Below are 15,856 nucleotides of genomic sequence, written 5' to 3'. Positions count from 1 at the left end.
AGACAATGTCTTGTGCCCATGATGACTGGAGCATTTGGGGCTGGGGCTGGGGATTTTGGCATCGAAGATACTGCAATTACCCCTCTCATGCCAGAGCTCTGATGTCTGAGCATGGAGAAATATTTCCAAGCTGGGGGGAAAGACCTGTAGCTGCTCCATTTGTGGTCGGGTGAGCCAAAGCGCTGAGCAGCAGCCACAGACAGGGTCTATAAGGGCACTGCAGCCTGGGGTGAGGGAGGATGGGGCTGGTGATGGCATCACGGGCAGTTTGGGCCAGGTGAGCTGCTGGCTTGGTGCTGGCATCACCCCCGGTTTGGAATTTCGGTTGCCACAGGCAGCTCTGGCACTGAGCCAGTAACTTGGGCAAGACGGGCTCGGTGCTGTGCGGGGCTCCTGGGATGGAGGGGTTTGGAGTCGGCACAAAGGGGGGCTTGTTCCCAGCCCTAGGCAGCTGCCTGCCAGGCCAGGCAGCACAGGGCATGGGCAGCCTCTCCTTTGGGAGGAGAAGTGGCTTTTTAAGGAAAAGCAGACTGTTTTTCCACCTGGCCCCGCAGGAAGGCCCGGTGTGCTCTGATGTTGCAGCCACAGGGTAGACACAGCCCTGTGAGGTTGAGGCATCCTCTGTTCACGGGGTAGAGGGAGGGATGTTCCAGTGGTGTCAGACACAGTCCCAGGCTCTGGCTCACTGCTCACAGCACATGCCGACCCAGGGGCTGTTCCCGAAAAGTGCAGAGCCTGGACCAGCATGGCCTAAAGGGACAGGCTAGCAGCTGATAACCATCTTCTCTGGGGAGTCCTGGAGCAAGGCACCCCATCCCACTTCTAGGGGGGGTTCAGGAGGAATTTGTTATGTCACCATCTTTGTTCTTAGGCCGAGTCTTTGTTTTTATTCAAAAGAAACGAGAAAGAAAAAACCTCTCAAAAGTTTCTTGGTTCATTTGGTCTCCAAGCTTGGTGGGGGCAGGAAGGCTGGGGGCTTCCCTTGCAGGGCTCCCCAGAAAGCCCCTGGAAAATGGGTCCTGTGTCGGACAGCAGTGATATGTGCTGGGGAGCTGGATTCTCCAGTCGTGCCAAGTCTTTCCCTGCTGGTGGCCCCAGGATGGCCACATGGCCAGTCCTCCTGCAGCAGGGTCCCACAGCAGTCATGGGTGGGCTGCAGTGCTGCAGGATGGGCTTGTGTCCAGTGCCAGGGCACCCATGAGCCAAACACTATGTTTTGCAAACTGGTCTGGTTGTACCTGGTGCGAGCTGAATTCCAGCCTCTGGCTGTCGTTTCCCAGCAGTTTGTTGGAACCACCCCAGCCCTCCCTCCCCAGGGCACCTCTTCCCCCAGGGCTCCACTCCCCGGTAATCCCTCACCACCTTCAGAGTGTGCAGGCTCCGACGGGTCTGCAGGGGGAAACAAGAGGGGTCTGTGCTCCCCAGTTGGTGCATAGTGTGTTTGTGCTCCTCCGTGAGTGCACAGGTCCAGATTTCATGCTTGAAGCTGGCGATTCCCCCAGGACTCACACGTGAGCCACGCGTGGCCCCTGCTCAGAAGGTCGCCTGTGCCCAACTCTCCTGTCAGCAGCTTCCCAGGGGTGGGTGTCTGCCAAGCCCCTGGGCAAGCACTGGCACACTTTTATTTTCCATCCATCCCTCGGGATGCAGCACAGCTGGGATTTTGGAAAGCAGCTGGGTTGGCCTTGTCCTGGCCAGCTCAGATCAGGCTGAGTTATGTCCAGCCGTTGGAGTTCGACCCTTTGACGTTACCCTTCAGCCTTCCTGTTTTCCTCTGGTATTGCTGGCTTCTTTGGTTTCCCATTTCTTACAGCAGTCCTGCAGCTCCCCAGAGCACCAGCAACCTTGGCTCAGTGATGGGTGAGACCTCTGTTTGCTCTGCTGGAGCAGAAAACAAAGGGTATAACAAAGGGGACATCTCTCCTCACAACCACTTCCCAAAACCGGGACAGAGCTGGTGGCTTTGTGCCACAGCTCAGCTCCCTCCTGCACCCAGGGCTGCCTTTATATTTACTTCCTGAAACCAGAACTGCTGCCCTGGCTGCCACCCGGGAGGACAAATCCAGGCATGATGGCATTCCTGCCATGGCAGGGGCCAAATCCCTGTCCTGTGCTTCTGAACTCCAGTGGCTGTTTGAGGCCGAGCCCTGATGCCAGGGGCTGCCTGGATAGGAATGGACCCACAGCAGCTCCACTGGCAACCAGAGCTGCTGGGGGGCCCATATGGGGGGCTTTGGGATGTCCCACATGCTGTTGTCACTGCTTCTTTGCCTCGTCACCCATCAGCCACGTTTCCTCCTTGCCTGGGACAGGGCACAGCTGTGGCACACTGTGGGAGTGTGGCAGCCCCGGTGACTCTTGCTCTTCCTATTCTTTCCTTCCTCTTCCCTCTGTCTCGTCTCAGTTGAGCCCAGTGACCCTCCAGCCCCCACAGTCTGTAGGGAAGGGCTTGATGGGAATCTGGCAGTGAGGAGGAGGAGCAGGAGGAGGAGGAGGAGGAGGAGGAAGAAGAAGAGTGCAGTGGATCGGAGCTCCTGGCTCAGTGCCAGCCTGGGTACCAGCTGCTCTGCTGGAGCAGGGTGTGAGGAGCCATGGGGGGATGGTTGCCCCAGGAACTGCCATGGGAATAGGTGGGTTGTCCCTGGGGCTGGGGTCTATGCATGACTCATGGGCCCTCCCCTTCTCCAGGCTTTTTCATCTTCTGCATCCATCATTTATGAACTTTCTTTCCTTTGGAAAAAAGTATTCCCCAGGGCCTTGCAGGAGCTCCCCTCCAAGTCTGGGCTGACCACAATGCCCTGAGCCCCAGCACTGCTGGACCCCCACCAGCCTGGACCCCTGCCAGCCCCTGACAAATGATTTTGCCATTTCATGGGGGGAAGGAGACATTGATTAACTCCTGTACTTGCCTTTCTGGAAAGGTTATGGTTTAATTGGTCAAACTTGGAGTCGTAAATCATGCACTGAAGGATCAGCAGAGATAAGAAAATTTCTGCAGAATGTTGCAAAACACTTTTTGGTAGGCAGAATCCAGCTGTGCCCACCCAGATGTGGGGGCTGAGAGCAGCCAGTGTGCAGGGCTCTTCCATGAAAATGATTCACCCTCCAGCCAGGGGCCGGAAATTCCCTCTGTGTTATCAGTTAATCTCAGGAGTTGCAAAATATCCTTTTTTATTTTACTCTTGTAAAAAGAAAACAACAGGAAAGCCAGTGTTTGCTTTATTCAGAAGAATCATAATTCCATCTGGTTTGAAGAATGATTCAGTTTCTTACTGGGAAGTGCTATTCCCCCAACCTAAAAACTGTAATGGGGGGGGATGCAGCAGATCAGCTCTCAGCAGAGCAGAAAATCGAGCGAGGGAACTGTCAGGCCTGGCTTAGAGTGATGCTGGAGAGAAAAGAGATTTTTGGCTCTTGTGATGTGCTGGGTGCCATCCAGGCAGGCATGGCTTGCACTGGCCACATGTGTGGGGATGGGGAGCAGGCAAATAAGGCTGGCACAGGGACATGTCATAACATGAAGAGCTGAAATGTCCTGGCTGGGTGACCTTGGTGCCATTCAGGACATGGCATTATTGGAGAATGGGACGAAGCCTGCTGGCTCATCCAGGGCAGGACATGCAGACGTGTTCAGGATCTCTAAGACAATGACTTTTAAGCCAAAAAGGAATGGGGTGGACTCAGCAACCAGGATTTCAGTGGAGGAGGGACAGAAGTGCCAGTAGTGAAATCAGTGTTGAGCTGGGGAAGATGGAGTTCAAAAGAACTGAAAGAAGAAGTAAAGGGCAGACAATGGGCAGGACTAGGAGTGGTGACAGGCAGGAAGTTCTGTGACGGTGCAGGGCTGGGGTCGACCTTCCAACGTTAATGATGCGTTAATGACCCAGACAGGAGGAGCACAGTGCCGCAGCCTCCAGAGAGGAGCTCAGCGGGGCTCGGCTTCGGGATCTGGCAAAAACAAGACTGAGGGGGGTATGAGTGATGCTCAGCCAGACTGGGATGGGCGAGTGCCCTTTGCCGAGGCGCAGCATCCTGCAGGGCGCGAGCCATGACCACAGCGGGCTGGGAGGAGGAGAGTGTTTTTCTGGAACAGCCTCCACGGGAGAGATTGCTTCTCCTCCGATGTCTCTTGATTAGCTCATGCTGCCGCTGCCCAGGGGGCGGCCGGTCACCTCCTGGCCCGACAGCCGGGGTCCTGCCTGCCTTTACCCGCTCCTAGGTGCCCAAACAGGCGGTGCATGGCGGGGGGGACACACCCACGGGGATGGGATCTCTGGGGACCCCAGGCTGCTTTGGACTGGGATCAGCAAGGTCGCACCCAGCTCGAATGGGTCCCCAAGGCTCCAGGGCAGTGCGTTCCCAAAACAGAGTGGGGAGGCTGGGCAGGATGACACCATCCTCGACGTACTGGGAGGGGGAACCAGAGACTGAGGCACTTAACCCTTACAAAAGGGTCCTTTGAGCAGGAACAGGGTGGTGGCAGCAAGCAGGAGAGCCAGGCTGTGGGTTCAGCCCATGTGAGGGGCACAGGGGGCCTTCATGGTGGCACTGGCTGCCTGTGGACGCTGGGCTGGGGCGGTGGGAGCAGCTGGAGCCCAGGTGAGCAGCACAGCACCTGGATCTCAGCAGGACATAACTTCTTGCTCTGCTCCACAAGGACCACCCCAGGTATTTCTCTTCAGGTTTATTAACATTAATGGCATTAGTCCCATGTTAATGAGCACACAAACACAAAGCCCATCAATGGGGATCAGCTGGTGCAGGGGATGGTAAAACCACCCGGAGGAGTGGGGAGCACAGTCAATGGCAGGAACACCTCGGCACAGGTCTGTGTTCCCCTGGGATGCTCCAGGCACAGCTGCTAACTGTGGGAACCTTCCCTGCTGCCCAAGATGAGGCTGGCACTGGTAAGGATAAAGGCACTTTATGGGAAGATTGCTACATGCCTGGTAGATTATTAACAAATCTCATGAGCTGGTGATGGGGTTACTGCCAATCCAAGGCAGGGAGAGCACTAAGGACAGGGAACCAAAGATTCTGGGACTGAAGGTTGGGTAAGAGTCCCCAGCATACCACTTCTGAGCGTGAGAAGTCCCATTCAGTTGGTGATTGAGACTTCCACAGTTGGACAGTAAGAGCCTCAACTGGAGGGACTGGTTACTTGGCATTTGCTTTAGCTAGACTCTCAGTGTGGTGGTTCTCCAGGTAAACAATCTCGGGGGGCTTTTCAGAGGGGCAGGGTGGTCTGGGACTCTGTAGATCTCGGGGCAAAGCCGAGCTCACTGCTGGGGATTCTTCCGCAGAGTTCTGTGAGTCTGAGTCCTCAGAGGAGAAACTGCTCTGGCTGGAAACCTGAAAGTACTGGGCAGCTTCTGCCCATGGCCCTGGCGGTGGGCCAGGTGTACTGGGATCCAAGGCAGTCCCATGGGGCACAGCAGTGGGACATGCCTGGTCAGCACCTGGAAAACGCATCCAGGGAGGCAGCGTGAAGGGACGCCTCCGAGGGGGCTGCCTGCGCTCTGGGGCGAGGTGTCCTGCTGCTCCCAGGCTGGCTCCACTCTCGGGCTTGGGCAGGGGGGTGTCAGCAGAGACACGGTAGTGAGAGGTGCGGGCACCCTCAGGCCCCAGCTGACAGCAGGGCTGTGGGGAACTCGGCTCTGCATCCAGTGTGGAGCCAGGAGCAGAGCTGGCCCAGGGCTGTCCTGGCCCCTGGTGCTGTCCTGGCCCCTCGGGGCTGGGCTCTGGCTGCTCTGCCACCCCCTGACCCCCCAGCACTACTGGCTCAGGGCTGGCGGCTGCTCTGCAGACGGGGGCTTCTGTGCGAGGGGCTGCACACCCTGGGCTGGGGGGGCTCGAGGAGTCTCCCTGCCTGTCGGCTTGCACTCCCCAGGCCTCCTGCAGCTCCGCCAGCATCTCCTCCAGGACCTGCCGGGTCTCCTGGTACCTGTGCCGTGCCTCTGTCCAGGCTGCCAGCCCTTGGCTGCTCTGCATCCTGCACACCTGAGCTTTCATCTCCTGCAGCTTCTCCAGGCCAAACTCCATCGAGAGCTTCTGGAAGGATCTCTGCAGGCACCTCAGTGCCTGGCCCTCCCCGTGCTGCACCCGGGCCGAGCACTGCCGGCAGTCCAGCTTCAGCCCCGTGACCTACAACAGGAGGTGAGAGCAGCTGGTTTTGTTGCTGCCAGCAGCACCAGGTCCTGCAGGGGAAGACCCCCTGCACCCACCTTGTTGGAGAACTGGGCAAGCTCCTGCATCAGCTCCCATTCTGCCTGCCGCCGCTCCAGCTGCTTGGAGAAGCTCATCAGCTTTGTCTGGAAAAGGGCTGCAGCCACCTGGAAGGCATCTGCCTCGGGAAATGTTGCATCTCGGACCTCAGCCACTTCCCGGCACAGGGTCAGGCCGTGCTGGTACCGAGCCTGCAGGGACGGCAGGAAGGAACAAGCTCCACGTTTGGGAATGGTGCTGGCCTGGGATGTGTGTCCAGGGTGAGGCGCTGCAGGTCAGCACTCAGCATCACCATCACAGCTGGATGGGAAACACTTCTGGGCAAGTGAGAAGAAACAAAGGGAACAGAGATTCTCCAAACCTTTGCTCTGCCCTGGCTTGGCTCAAAATGCATTAAATGCACCTCCTGTCCCAAGTGGGATCACTGTGCCTTGTTCTCCCTGTGGTGTGTGTGACCAAAGGGCCTCCACACGCAGGGGAGTGGGAAGAACAGATCCTCATCACCATGTTATTTGTTGTCTGATAGATACCCAGGCTCTGCAGGACAAGGGAGCTGCATGGATGGAGTACAGCAGGGACTGGGGACAGCAGTCCCAGCCTAGCAAGGAATAGTGCAGCCACCCCCTCAGTGGAGCAGGGCTGCTTAGAATCTCTGCAATGTTGGGCTTGACAACTGCAGCTTGACAACTTCAGTGTGACCCGACAGCACTGGGACACCCAGTTCTGCCCAGAAACCTCATTCCAAACCCAGGGAACGTGTGTTATGGAAAAGCTCCAAGCATACCGTGGCCTGGGCCAGGAACTCATTGAAGTGCTTGGCAGAGCCCTGGCAGCTGTCGGGGCTCCACTCCTCGGTGCCCATCTCCTGCAGCCGCGCTGCTGCCTCCCCGTCCAGCCAGCACCCAAGCTGTGAGAGAGCGGGACAGGGGTCAGGGGGTCAGGCAGGACTGGCCACAGCAGCAGTGTGGCCACAGCATCTCCCCTTCCTGCCCGGGCATCCCAGCCCAGGCACAGTCACGCACAGTCACTCATAACGAACATCAAAGCTCAGGCTATCCTGCTATTCTCCAGGCTTCCGCCATCATCGGAAACAAAGGAAACGTGCCCAGAACACTCAGCCACGGAACACCAGAGAGGACAACTACAACTTGCAGCACTCCAGGAGCACCCAGCTCACCTTGCTAAACTCGGTCTCGAGCTCCCGGACCTTTCGGAGGAACTCCAGGCGCTCCAGGCAGCTGTTGGATTGGGACACCAGGTCGTGAAGCTCTTCCTCCAGCTGACTGTACAGCCCCTCAGCCAACTCCATGCCAGCCCTGGTGGTTGGGAGGAGAGGGGCCGTCAGTGCCAGGTGCTGCTGGGTGGGCTCAGGGATGTGTGGGGTGGAGGGGAGCAGGTCTCTTAGTCAGCTCCTGACTCTGGTCCTGCACACACCTGGACAGCTCCCCATCCCGTGGAGCAATACAGAAGGCAGGGACCACAGGATGGGAAAGCATCATCTGTCAGTGCAGCCCAGCCCCGCGGAGGGAAGGGAGCAGGAGGGAGCAGTGGGATTAGTGCTGCCAGTATGCACGGACAATAGACCAGTGTGGAATGGCTGGACCAGTGTGGCATCACCAGATGAGTCTGACCAGCAGCATCACCCGACAAGTGTAACATCACTGGGTGAGTATGGAATGACTCGACTGTGGCACAGCTGGATGAGTAAGAGCATGGCTGGATTACGGCATCACTGGATGAGTATGGCACGGCCAGACAAGTGCGACATCACCGGACGAGCGCGGTATGGCCGGCCGAGTGCAGCATGGCCGGGACTTGGCCCCATCTAGTGGCTTTTCACAAGCCCAGCCCGAGGCATCGCAGCGCAGAGACAGATCCGTTCTAGCCTGGAGCAGGAGACCCTCCCAGGGATCTGGCACCTTCCCCAGTCAGGATGGGGGCAATACTGCCGTGCCAGATGCGTGCTCCGGGCTTGCAGAGCAGGAGGGAGCACGGCAACAGCTTGTGCTCATAGGGACTGAGCTGACCCTGGGGAGGTGGTTCTGTCAGCCGGCAGAAGCCAGGGGTCCCCACCATTGGCACCCCTTGACCAGTGAAGCTGTCCCCTCCTACCTGACGTGGTCGGAGGCGCGGAGGCGGGCGGCCTCCCTGCGCAGCCTGGCCAGCACGAAGCCCCCCTCACGCTGCACCCGTACCAGCTGTGGGTCACTCAGCACCTTCTGCATCAGCTCCTGGTGCCTCCTGATGCCCGCAGCTGCATCCTGAGGACAGAGAGAGGGTTGGACAGGCGTCCTACCCGAGACCTCACCTGAGGCCTCAGCCAGCACAGAAGGGGTACCAAGGGCTGCATCCCAGGGATGAGCAGAGGGGACAGGGAACAGCCCCATGGCCAGGAGCAGCCAGTCTGGGAGTGGTCACGCCAAGTTTTGGGCAACCAGGAAATGTTGCTGTGGCTGCACTGCAGATGGGAACCTTTGAAATGTCCCCAAGGTGCCACCATCCCTCTTACCCGTGTCCCTGCCAGCGTGTCGGTGCTCCGCAGTTCCTGGATGCAGCGCTGCAGCAGCTCCGATGCCTGCCTGAGGCCGGCCGTGAAGGGATGCAGCTTCTAGGGGGGAGAACACACGGTGGGTCAGCGGGAACAGCTGCCCATGAGGAGGAAGAGGAGGAACAGTGCCAAGCCAGAGCAGAGAATACTGTGAGGCACTGGGTTAAAGCTGAGGGGGAAGGGAGCGTGGAGACAGATGGGCAGCTGCAGGCAGGAGCAGGCAGCAAGGAGCTGCCCTCCTGTGCTCAGAGCTCTCCTTTTCCTTCCCCTCTCCCAGACCTTCCTGTTGCTTTTCCAGGGGTGTGTGTGGGACATGTAAGACGCGGTGGGGACAGAGGGGCATGGGGGTGGTGAGGGGATGGCTAATGGCGTGGTAACAGACACCTGGAAGAATTGAACCCACTCGCCGTGGCAGTAGGGGAAGGCACCATCCAGCTCCGGGGGCAGCTGGGAGCTGTCGACATGGCGGCCCAGAGCCTTCAGCGATGTCAGGGTCTCCACCTGCAGGCACAGGGCTCATAAGGCTGGTCCCTCCCCAGGCACATCCTGGAGCAGGAAATAACCTCCTCCTGCCCCAGCCCACGGGGCAGGGACAGGCTCACCAGCACCCCGGGCAGCCTCTCACGGTGGGTGACCAGCTCCTTCTCAGCCAGCAGCAGCACACTGTGGATGCAGCCCGGGGAGACACTCTGTGGGAGGCAGGGAAGAGTCACCAGGGCAAACCCCACACAGAGCCCTAGGACTCGCTGTGGAGCCCATTTCCCAGTGAGCTCAGGTAACAGGTATTGGGAAATGGGCTCCATTGTCCTGGCAGGGGCACCTGCCCCAGGCACAGGCACGCAGAGCCCAGTGTACCTGGATGGAGCGGAGGGCAGAGAACAATACGGGAGCAGGCGGCTGCTTCCTGGCATCCACCACGACCGTCAGCCCCACATCCTTTGGTTCTCGCCTCTCACCATTCCTCACTTCTCGCCTAGTGAGGGGAAACACAGCAGGAGCACTTGAAGTGTGGGTCCTCCCCTGGGGCAGGACCTGCTCAAAGCCCCCTCCCACATTCTGCACCCCCCTGCAGGCAGGAGCCCACAGCCACAAGTGGTGACCTCGTCCCTGTGGGATGCCCCAGCCAAAGGCTCAGAGTATGTGCCTCTGGCAGGGGCACAGCCCAGGGTCCCTGGGGATGCACCCAAACCCGAATGTGAGGGATGCTGGGCATCCACCTACTCGGCCAATGAGCCTTGAGCCAGGCAGTATCTAGGGATCACTGGTAGGTCCTGCTGGCCCTTACCTGGGGAGGGAGCAGAGATAGAGGATGAGCCTCGCCAGCTCAGCAGTTGAGCACCACGCAGCCCCCCAGGCGCTGCCACTGGTGGTCACCAGAAGGAGGGCCCTGCCCAACCTGTCCGAGCTCCCTGCAGGAAAAGAGTGAGTGACCCCTCCGGCAGCCACCTGCCAGCCCTGAGCAACCCCCAAGGGGCGAGAGCACCCATTGGTGCTGCCCCAGTTCAGCTCGGGGGCCTGCCATAGTGCAGCCCCTCTGGTCCTTCCAGAGGGGCAGAGCCAGCCTGGGGGGGCTCTGGACATGAATGCATGGCATTCCAGAGCTTCTGGGAACGTTTTTCCTGAGAAAAAGGTGGAGTTTGTTACTGTTTTTTGGTTCTTGGGAAAAGGAAGGAGCCAAATGTTTAGTGTTTGGCAGCTAAAACTGAACAGCTTCACTAGAGAGGAATGGTGTGGGAGGGTTTGGGGCGGCTGGGACCGGGGCAGCTGCTCTGCTGCCTGCATTTATGTTTTTAATATTTTTGCCAAGCTGAAAGGAAATTTTCTGCTTGGGGGATTTCTGGCCTCCAGCAAAGCCCTGAAACCTTCCTCCAGAACACCCTCTCCAGCAGCCCGCCGTTTCCCTCTGGAGACCCCTCCCGCCATCCCCTGGGATCGCGGTGCCGGCAGTACCTGGCAGGCAGACGATGCCAGAGCGGAGCAGCCCCACGTGCAGGTCCAGCCAGGCCAGCGGCTCCCAGCCAGCAGGGCTGGTGCCAGGCACAGGAGGACCATTCTTACAGCCGGTGCTTTCCAGGGAGTGCTCCTCCACGGGGGCAGCAGCATTTGTACCTGTGCACAGGGATGGAGGAGGGAGGAGCTGGTGACATGCAATGAGGCAAAGGAAAGGCAAAGCCCCAGCAGTGCCTGATCAAGTGCTGCAGCCCCATGGGACAGTACCTTTCCCAGCTGCCCTGGCTCTGCCCATCCTGGGTGAGTAGATGGCTGACATCTTCTTCCAGGCCCCCTCGTGCTGGCTGGTGGCTCTTTCATCTGCGGGGGCTGCCCCGAGCCGAGCACCCTTCAGGAAGGAGAACTTGTGGCTGGAGCCCGGGGGTAGCCGGGGGCTGCCCCGCTGTGCCAACGCCTCTGCTGGTACCCTGGGAGCTGCTTGGTGGGGCTGGTGGCTGAGGTGCGTGGGGTTGCTGGCCCTCTTCCCATGCTGTGCAGGGGTCTCACGGGGGGCAGCAGGGGGCAAGTCGGGGCTGTAGCCATCTGGCTCCTCCAGGATGGCTGCCATCAGCCCGGGGCCGAAGCTCACTGGGTTCTGCAGCGCAGCCAGGTAGGAATCACGGTGGCGGCACCTCGGGCCATGCAGCCCTGGCTCCTGGCTCAGCTTCCTCCCCAGGCACGGGCTGCAGGGACTCTCCTCTGAGCTCAGTGCCCCCCCACAGGGCCAGGCATCTGCCCCCAGTCCCCCATTTTCCCAGGGGAGCATCACCTCAGCCCCAGCCCCCATTGTCCCTGGTGGGCAGGTGGGCAGCAGGGGCCTGGTTAGGACATGCAGCTGCTCCTGGGATTGCTCCAGCAGGTTCACGTACTCCCCCTCCAGGTTCTGGCTGATGATCTCGCAGAGGCTGGGCACGGCCAGAGTGGATGGCTTCTTCCCCAGCCCAGCCTGCTCCACCTTGATCAGTCCTGGGTACCGTCCCTGGTTCGACTTCCAAGAGGTGGCCTTGCAGCCTGGGATGGTGCCTGCAATGTTGCCATAGGGCACAGGGACATTTGCCATGCTGTGGGGCACGAGCATGCCGGGTCCTGCTGGCTCAGGTACAGTCTGAGGAGGAGGTTCATGCCGGGCACCTGTGGGCACACCATTGGCTCCAGCCCTGGGCTTGTTGACGAACTCTGGCGTGGCAATCCGGCTCCATGGCAGCGGGGTAACGCCGTTCTCGGTGGCCACCAGGCAGCTGTGCAGGGGGTCCCCAGCCCAGCTGCTGTTCACCTCCTCCAGCCATGCCTCAGTGAAGAGCAGTGCGTGGGCGGCCTCAGGGACCGGAGTCTCCTCCACCGAGCGCAGGTCCAGGGAGAGGTGCTTGACGGTGACGCGTGCTGAGTGCTCTTCGCAGGGCTCCGCTTGCAGGTAGAAGTCCCCGGGGCGCAGCAGGAGGGGGTTGAGCGGTGCCAGGTGCACAACCACCTTCTCGTGCAGACACAAGGGCCAGCCTTCATGGAGAAAGATGCGGTTAAAGTAGGGAGCCTGGGAGGGAGGAAGAACACAGCGCATGAGCGAGCCCTGCCAGCCCCACGCCCTCCCAGCCGCCCCACGCGCTCTCGCTGCCCGGCTCTGCGCTTCCCGCCGTAGGGACAAGGGATCTCAGTGGCATGGATGGATGTCCCTCAGCCAAGTCACCACAGTCAGAGGCTGTGCAAGCCCACCCCGATCCATGGCTATTCCCAGGGTGTGGAGTCTCCCCATGTACTTACAGGGGGAAAACCCCTGCTTGAGCCTCTCTAGGAGCAAGACAGGGTGACCCCAGAGGGACGTGTGTGTTGGTGCATTCCCAGGGAGCTGGGTGTGCATGGTCCCCTCTGCAGGGAGGGGATGGGACAGGGAGGGAGCCGTGCAGGCAGGACGCATTAGGGCAAATTCCCCATGTCCAGGAGCAGGACTCGGCACTGCGTGGGGGCAGAGGGGCTTACACAGGCTGCCTGCCGCAGGCGCTCGAAGAGCCGCTTGGCCGGGATGAGGAACTGGAGCAGGCAGCAGAGCCCATCACCCTGGTAGCTGGTCTCCAGCAGCCGAAACACCTGCCCCAGGACAGTCGGGGCTGTGGCTTCAAAGGGCGGGTAGAGGGCCTGGAGGGCACTCTGCACTGCTGCATCCAGCGACCTGGCATCCTGCTGCAGGGAGGAAAGTGTCACTGGTGGGAGAGCAGCCCCGCAGCGGGGATGCCATCCCCCCCCCAACCTGGTGCCTCTGCCCACCATCCCACATTGCACCACACTGCGGCCAAGGCCCTGGGATGCCCACTCTGGCAACACTGCTGAGCTCAGGGGGCTGCAAACCTTCCTGGGTGGGAAATAAGAGGAACTGGGAGGGGAACATAGTGAGCACAGCACAGGCGGGGTGTGCAGCATGGCAGGTCCATTTCCCAATGATTAAGGAGCCCAGGATGAGCTCCCAAAGGCTGCCAGCCACCTTGCTCGGCCACCAGCCACATGGAGGTGGAGGAGCCACAGCAGCTGAGGGGTTAAGCGGAGTCAGACCAGACAGAGTGTGGGGATGTGCTGGGCTCCTAAACTCACTGCAGGAATGCAGCAGATGGGAGGAAGGACAAACATCTGAAGATGATAGGTGTTTTGGTCCAGACTCATTGCTGAAGTTGCCAAACTCGAAATTACTCCTGCAAGCATTTTCTGGGAAGCATTTTGCTGTGTTGCAGCCCCTGAGCTGCCCAGACTGGGTGAGGACACTGGGTCTGTGGCCACACATGTACCAGCAGTTCCCAGTTCATTCTCCCAGTGCTGCAGGAGCTCTTGCCTGCCTGACCCAGGTGTCACTGCTGCTACATGAGGGGAAGCCATCCCTTGGCTCCCGTGGTGCCCTGGCTGTGTTCCAGGCAGTACGAGGGTGACTCTGGCACAGGTTGCCAAAGGGACCCCATTGGTGAGTTGGGAAGAGGAGCATCCTCCAAGACATCTGGGTCTGGTACTTCAAGCAGCTGCAATTCGCCATCATCCCTGTGCTCCTGTGAGGGCACCTGGGAAGTCCGGTGGAATTAGCTGAAGGTGGGATTAGCTCAAGGTGAGCATTAGTTTCAGGCAACTATCCCTGGTTCAGGGAGCCCATGCAGAGACCAAGGGGCCCTGGGCTAAGTCATCTTAATTAGCTTTAATACGTTTTAGCTAAAGCACTTTGCAGTCACCTCGGCTAATTCTTCTTGACTTTTCTCCGTGTCTCCATGCAGGAATCTCTGCCCTTGCACCTGAACAGGAGAAGCCACAGAGCCAGGGCAGAGCAGGAGGAGAGCCAGTCCCTTCTCAGGGCCCTGATCTATTACGGCATTCCCTATTCGGGCTTTCTACCACTGACCTTTCTCCTCACGCTTGGTCTTACTATTCACAATTCCCAGAAGGGACTGGAGACCTTTCTCTGGAAAATCTCTGCTGCAGGGCAAAGCACCCCACTCCATGTTGCTCCAGTGGAGCCCTGGTGCAGCCACCTGATCCCCAGTGCCAGCCCAACAGGGCACCCACCACCCCTTTGTCCAGCACTGCTGAGCTCAGCTTCTTCCCCATCCCAACACCAAGGTGAGGAGCCACCATCTCAACAGCACAGGGGGATCCATCCACCTCCAAATGCTGCCATGAGAATGAACCAGCACTGCTCACCCTGCCTCCGACAGTCTTTTAAAATCCTTGCAGGGATGGTGATGACTCCACCACTGCCTGGGCAGTCTTTGCCAGAGCTGACAGCCCTTCAGTGAAGAAGTTTTCCTAGTATCCAATCTAAACCTCCCCTGCGCGCCACTTGAGGCTGTTTCCTCTCGCCCTATCACCCAGGACTTCATCCAGCAGCAGGGACCGTGTGAGCCCATGTCAGGAGAGAACCAGGGACTGATGGAGGCACCAGACACAGGATGGGTTGTGCTGGGGAATATTTTGGCCTGTAATGACTGACTGAAAATGTTTTCATGGAATGTCACAAAGCACTTTGTCACTGGGGGAGGCTTTTGGGGTACCATGGTGCAGCAGCTCTGCATTCGTGGGCGAAGCCGCATCCGGGGCCGACAGGAGCCCGTAGGAATCCAAAAGCAGCCAGTGTTATCCCAGTCCCTCCACCCGCTGCGAGGGAGCGGAGCTGGAACAAAGGCATTAGGGAGCATAAGGAGATTGTACATTTGCACAGCTATTTCCATTTTAATAAGCCAAAGTGCTGTGAAAATAGAGATTGATATTTCCTCCCCAAATACCCATATTTTTAAGTGGTTTACATCAACAAGTCAGGCTGGGGCTTTGGGGTTTTGGTGCGGTGAAGTTGTTTACCCGTGCCCAAAGCCACAGGGTGACTCTCAGCTCCAGCTCCTTTCTCCCCCCTGCTCAGAAGGAGCGAGGTTTGAGCCTCGGACCAGTCCTGAATACCAATTCTTCTCTTCTCTCCAGCAGCTCTTGCTGTCACCGACTTTGGCAGGACGATATTGAAAGCGCCCAGCCTGGCCTGGCAGAGCAGGATCTCTCTCACCATAGCCCGGGGCAACGGCACGTGCCGGCTGCGCTGACGAGCCAGTCGGCCCCGGAGAGTCTGCTGAGCATCCCCCCCACTGGCACAACTCACGCAGCAGCACCCACTCGCTGCACTCCACCCCCCTGACAAACTTTGCAGGGAAGTCTAAACATCGCGGGATGCAGCCCCGCACACACCTGCCCAAGCGGCCACGGCCACCTCCACACCTGATCTCCAACCTCGCACTGACCTTCATCTTCGCACGCACCTCCACCTTCACACCCACCTCCTCCCCCTTCACACCCACCTCCCTCCACCTTCTCACGTGCCTTCGCACCCACCTTCACCTTCACATCCATCTCTGCCTTTGCACCTCCTTCCACCTTCGCTCCCGACCTCCCTCAGCTGTCGCTCCTGGTGCCCACCCCGTGCCCCCCCGATGCCCGCGGGGCCGGCAGCCACGGGGAGGGGCAGCGGCAGGGAGAGGGATGCCCCAGGAAATTACCATGTTTCCTAGGAAGTGGCGGAGGGGCCGGGGGCCGCGGCACCGACCGTCCCGTCCCTCCTCCTCCTCGCCGGGGCTCTCCGGCCCGGGGCTC

The 15,856-nt window shown here is 59.4% G+C and overlaps 1 protein-coding gene across 1 annotated transcript; it reads right to left on the bottom strand.

Moving 5' to 3' along the window:
* Positions 1-4,671: 4,671 nt before the first annotated feature.
* KIAA1755 (KIAA1755 ortholog) lies at positions 4,672-15,856 on the bottom strand. Its single transcript, XM_032705293.1, has 14 exons — positions 15,763-15,856; positions 12,734-12,934; positions 10,991-12,290; positions 10,724-10,882; positions 10,059-10,182; positions 9,629-9,746; positions 9,376-9,462; positions 9,158-9,274; positions 8,735-8,833; positions 8,338-8,486; positions 7,403-7,541; positions 7,010-7,132; positions 6,225-6,416; positions 4,672-6,144 (listed from the first exon to the last, which is right to left on the bottom strand). The coding sequence occupies exons 1-14, from the start codon at positions 15,763-15,765 to the stop codon at positions 5,158-5,160; spliced, it is 3,798 nt and encodes a 1,265-aa protein (XP_032561184.1). The 5' UTR covers positions 15,766-15,856; the 3' UTR covers positions 4,672-5,157.

Source organism: Chiroxiphia lanceolata, chromosome 17, assembly GCF_009829145.1.
Source record: "Chiroxiphia lanceolata isolate bChiLan1 chromosome 17, bChiLan1.pri, whole genome shotgun sequence".
Classification (NCBI taxonomy): Eukaryota; Metazoa; Chordata; class Aves; order Passeriformes; family Pipridae; genus Chiroxiphia; species Chiroxiphia lanceolata.
The sequence above is the reverse complement of the archived record's forward strand: the minus strand, read 5'-3'. Positions and strand labels throughout refer to the sequence as shown.

Coding starts and splice junctions, on each gene's coding strand:
- KIAA1755 (XM_032705293.1), bottom strand. Junction 8,834..9,157: donor AGTGGGTTCAATTCTTCCAG/GTGTCTGTTACC, acceptor TCTCCCCCCTAG/AAGCTGCATCCCTTCACGGC. Junction 7,542..8,337: donor CGCGCCTCCGACCACGTCAG/GTAGGAGGGGAC, acceptor CCCAACCACCAG/GGCTGGCATGGAGTTGGCTG.